General features: G+C 35.6%; 1 protein-coding gene across 1 annotated transcript; it reads left to right on the forward strand.

Moving 5' to 3' along the window:
* The first annotated feature begins 1118 nt into the window (after window positions 1–1118).
* On the forward strand, window positions 1119–3766 carry LOC140051055 (uncharacterized). Its single transcript, XM_072096136.1, has one exon. The coding sequence runs from the start codon at window positions 1119–1121 to the stop codon at window positions 3219–3221; it is 2103 nt and encodes a 700-aa protein (XP_071952237.1). The 3' UTR covers window positions 3222–3766.
* The last annotated feature ends 207 nt before the right edge of the window (window positions 3767–3973 follow it).

Here is a 3973-nt window from a genome sequence, read left to right on the forward strand (position 1 = left end):
CATTATTACAGTATAATTAGTATTAAAGGTGTCAAAAGAGTTTGAATGTTTTCATACAGTGTGGTATGCATCCGCGTAACGAAAAATTAATTTTGAGGAGCGCGGTGAACATCAGCGATGTAAAGAGTGAAACTAGGCATCAGGTACTGATATTGCAGTCATCCTGATGTATCAGCGTGATTAGATGTTGGAAGAAAAACCGTAGATACATCAGCAACACCAATGTACGAGTTACTTTGACATCAGATATGTGTGTCGCGCTACCATGATTCCATGCCTTGTGACCATCCCAGTTCATTTCTTCGTAAAGAAAAGGCCAGACCCAAAAAGTTGTTGAAGAGCTAACTAAAAATATATACACCGTCAAAATAATCAGAAGATTCGTAAAATATCGCTATCATATAAAGATCCAAGAAGTAAAACACCAAGTTGACACTAAACAAACATAGATCTTTAAAAAATCTTACAGACCAAAATCATCATCAAACAATCCATTGGAAAAGCTGAAAACAATAAATAGCAGTTCCATTCCACTGTGTGAGGCAGAATCGAGCTATTTTTTGAAGGAAAGAAGGAAGGAAAACCCAGATGCCAGACCAGGAGAAATGTGATGAATGATAACGACGTTGACAATGGCGTCTCTTTTGATTAGTTTGCATGTGATTTGTAGTATTAAACTTTTACTACAATTCATAATTTGAATGATAGTGAGAGAGATTATTGAAGAGAGTAGGTTTTTATATTTAAGAAGTATTTTTATTTAGGAAGTAGTTATTATTATTATTTAGGAATTATTATTTTTTATATTTGGAGAGTTAGGTTTTTATTTAGGAAGGTGTTTGTTTTATATAATATTTTCTTACACCATTTTTAGTACCGGTTGGAACCAATTCTGATGAATATTGCTGGCAAAACCTTCCGGGAGAACAGTGACCGGCGCACAGATCTACATTTTGTTATTTGTCCCATTTAATTGTAAAAAGAAACTTTGTTTATGTTAACATTATTTTCCAACATTTTAATTTCACTATTCAGTATCAAAACTAAGACTTACCATTTTTTTTTCAGTTACTAATACCCAGTAGACTTTCACAGTACTACTATACCAACACATAATAATGAATCTATACAAATGTGAACATTGTGGAGATAAACTTATGTTAAATGATTTGAAGATACATTTGGGGATTGATATGGAGACTAAGAATGAACTACTCAATGATGATTTCACGTTGAACGTTCAAACACACCAGGAGTTTAAACTTCTTCGATGTCAAGTCAACATTGTCAGACTTGGTTTAGATTTAAATTGTGGGTGGAGCAGACATTTGGGAGAGTACACAGGAGAGACACCATATGAATGTGAACATTGTGGGAAGAAATTCAAACAGAATGACGATCTAAAAAAGCATTTGAGAGTACACACAAAAGAGACACCATATGAATGTGAACATTGTGGAAAGAAATTCAACCAGAATGACGATCTGAAGAAACATTTGAGAGTACACACAAAAGAAACACCATATGAATGTGAACATTGTGGAAAGAAATTCAACCACAATGACGGTTTGAAAAAACATTTGAGAGTACACATAAGAGAGACACCATATGAATGTGAACATTGTGGAAAGAAGTTCAACCATATTGGGAATTTGAAAAATCATTTAAGAATACACACAAGAGAGAAACCATATAAATGTGAACATTGTGGGAAGAAATTTAAACAGAAAGGGAATTTAAAAATACATTTGAGAATACACACAGGAGAAACACCATATTTATGTGAACATTGTGGAAAGAAATTTAAACAGAGTGGGCAATTAAAAATGCACATGAGAGTGCACACATACACAGGAGAGACATATGAATGTGAACATTGTGGTAATAAATTTAAAAATGGCAGTACTCTGAACAGACACTCGAGAGTACACACAGGAGAGGCACCAAATGAAGTGTCACCTGATATGGTTAAACAGAAGGGGCGATTACAAACGCATATGGGAGTGCACCGAAGAGAGACATCATATGAATGTGAATATTGTGGAAAGAAATTTAAACAGAATGAGCATTTAAAAAAACATTTGAGAGTGCACACAGGAGAGGCACCATATGAATGTGAAGATTGTGGAAAGAAATTCAACCAGAATGACGATCTGAAAAAACATTTGAGAGTGCACGCAGAAAAGAAAGATTTGAAGAAACATCTGAGAGTACACACAGAAGAGACACCATATGAATGTGTACATTGTGGAAAGAAGTTCAACCAGAATTACGATTTGAAAAGACATATGAGAATACACACAGGAGAGAAACCATATGAATGTAAACATTGTGGAAAGAGGTTTAATGATGGTGGTAATTGGAAAAGACATTTAAGAATACACACAGAAGAGACACCATATGAATGTGAATATTGTGGAAAGAAATACAACCACATTGAGAGTTTGAAAAGACATATGAGAATACACACAGGAGAGAAGCCATATGAATGTAAACATTGTGGAAAGAGGTTTAATGATTGTGGTAATTGGAAAAGACATTTAAGAATACACATAGAAGAGGCACCATATGAATGTGAACATTGTGAAAAGAAATTTAAAAGTCTTAGTACTCTGAACAGACACTCGAGAATGAACACAGGAGAGGCACAAAATGAATGTGGGAAAAAATTAGGACAGAAGGGGCGATTACAAACGCATATGGGAGTGCACCCAGGAGAGAGATCATATGAATGTGAACATTGTGAAAAGAAATTTAAAAATCGTAGTAGTCTGAACAGACACTCGAGAGTGCACACAGGAGAGGCACCATATGAATGTGAACATTGTGGAAAGAAATTTAAATATGTAAGTGGGTTAAGGAAACATTGTAGAATCCATACAGGAGAGATGCCATATGATTCTGAAGAATGTGGGAACAAATTAAGATATAGAACTGAATTGAGAGCACATTCTAGATCAAACACAAGAGAGGCACCTGCATTTAAACATTGTGGGAAAATATTGAAACAGAACGGGCGATTAAAAACGCATATGGGATTGTATCCAGGAGAGAAAACTTGTGAATGTGAAGATTGTGGAAAGAAATTTAAATATGCAAGTAGGTTAAGGAGACATCTGAGAATCCATACAGGTGAGATGCCATATGAATGTAAACAATGTGGGGAAAAATTTAGATATAGAACCAGTCTGAGGAGACATTTGATAAAACATTTAGACTGAGGCACAAAACATCGTAAAGGATCCCTGATATGGGGCATGTTACCAGGCACAAAGCATCGTAAAGGATCACTGATATGGGGCATGTTACCAGGCACAAAGCATCGTAAAGGATCCCTGATATATGGGGCACGTTACCAGGCACAAAGCATCGTAAAGGATCACTGATATGGGGCATGTTACCAGGCACAAAGCATCGTAAAGGATCCCTGATATGGGGCATGTTACCAGGCACAAAGCATTGTAAAGGATCCCTGATATGGGGCATGTTACCAGGCACAAAGCATCGTAAAGGATCCCTGATATGGGGCATGTTACCAGGCACAAAGCATCGTAAAGGATCCCTGTAGTACTGTAGTACTGTAGTACCGTAGTACCGTAGTACCGTAGTACCGTTGTACCGTAGTACCGTAGTACTGTATTTGTAAAAGAACTATTTCAGATTGCACACAGAAGAGAAACCACATGAATGCGAAAATTGTCCGAACAAAATTAAAATTTTGAGAATCTGAGAGCACATTTGAGATTACACACACCGGAGAGACCATGAATGTAAACTTAAAAACTCGTTAAAAATACACACACACACAAACAGAAATAGGAAAATTATCAAAAAATTACAATATTTTAATTTAATATCAGTACAGTAATTAATCTGTGATTAGAAGCAGTACAACTTTATTTTAGATAAAGTTATTAACTTGTGTGATAGGAACTTAATATTCCTTATTTGTCTGACCTCCTTTCTGTGTTTT

This window comes from Antedon mediterranea, chromosome 1 (genome assembly GCF_964355755.1).
Source record: "Antedon mediterranea chromosome 1, ecAntMedi1.1, whole genome shotgun sequence".
In the NCBI taxonomy this organism is placed as follows: Eukaryota; Metazoa; Echinodermata; class Crinoidea; order Comatulida; family Antedonidae; genus Antedon; species Antedon mediterranea.

What these genes read in the sequence shown, in the direction of transcription:
- LOC140051055 (XM_072096136.1), top strand. Translation starts at nt 1,119, where the DNA reads ATGAATCTATACAAATGTGAACATTGTGGAGATAAACTTATGTTAAAT.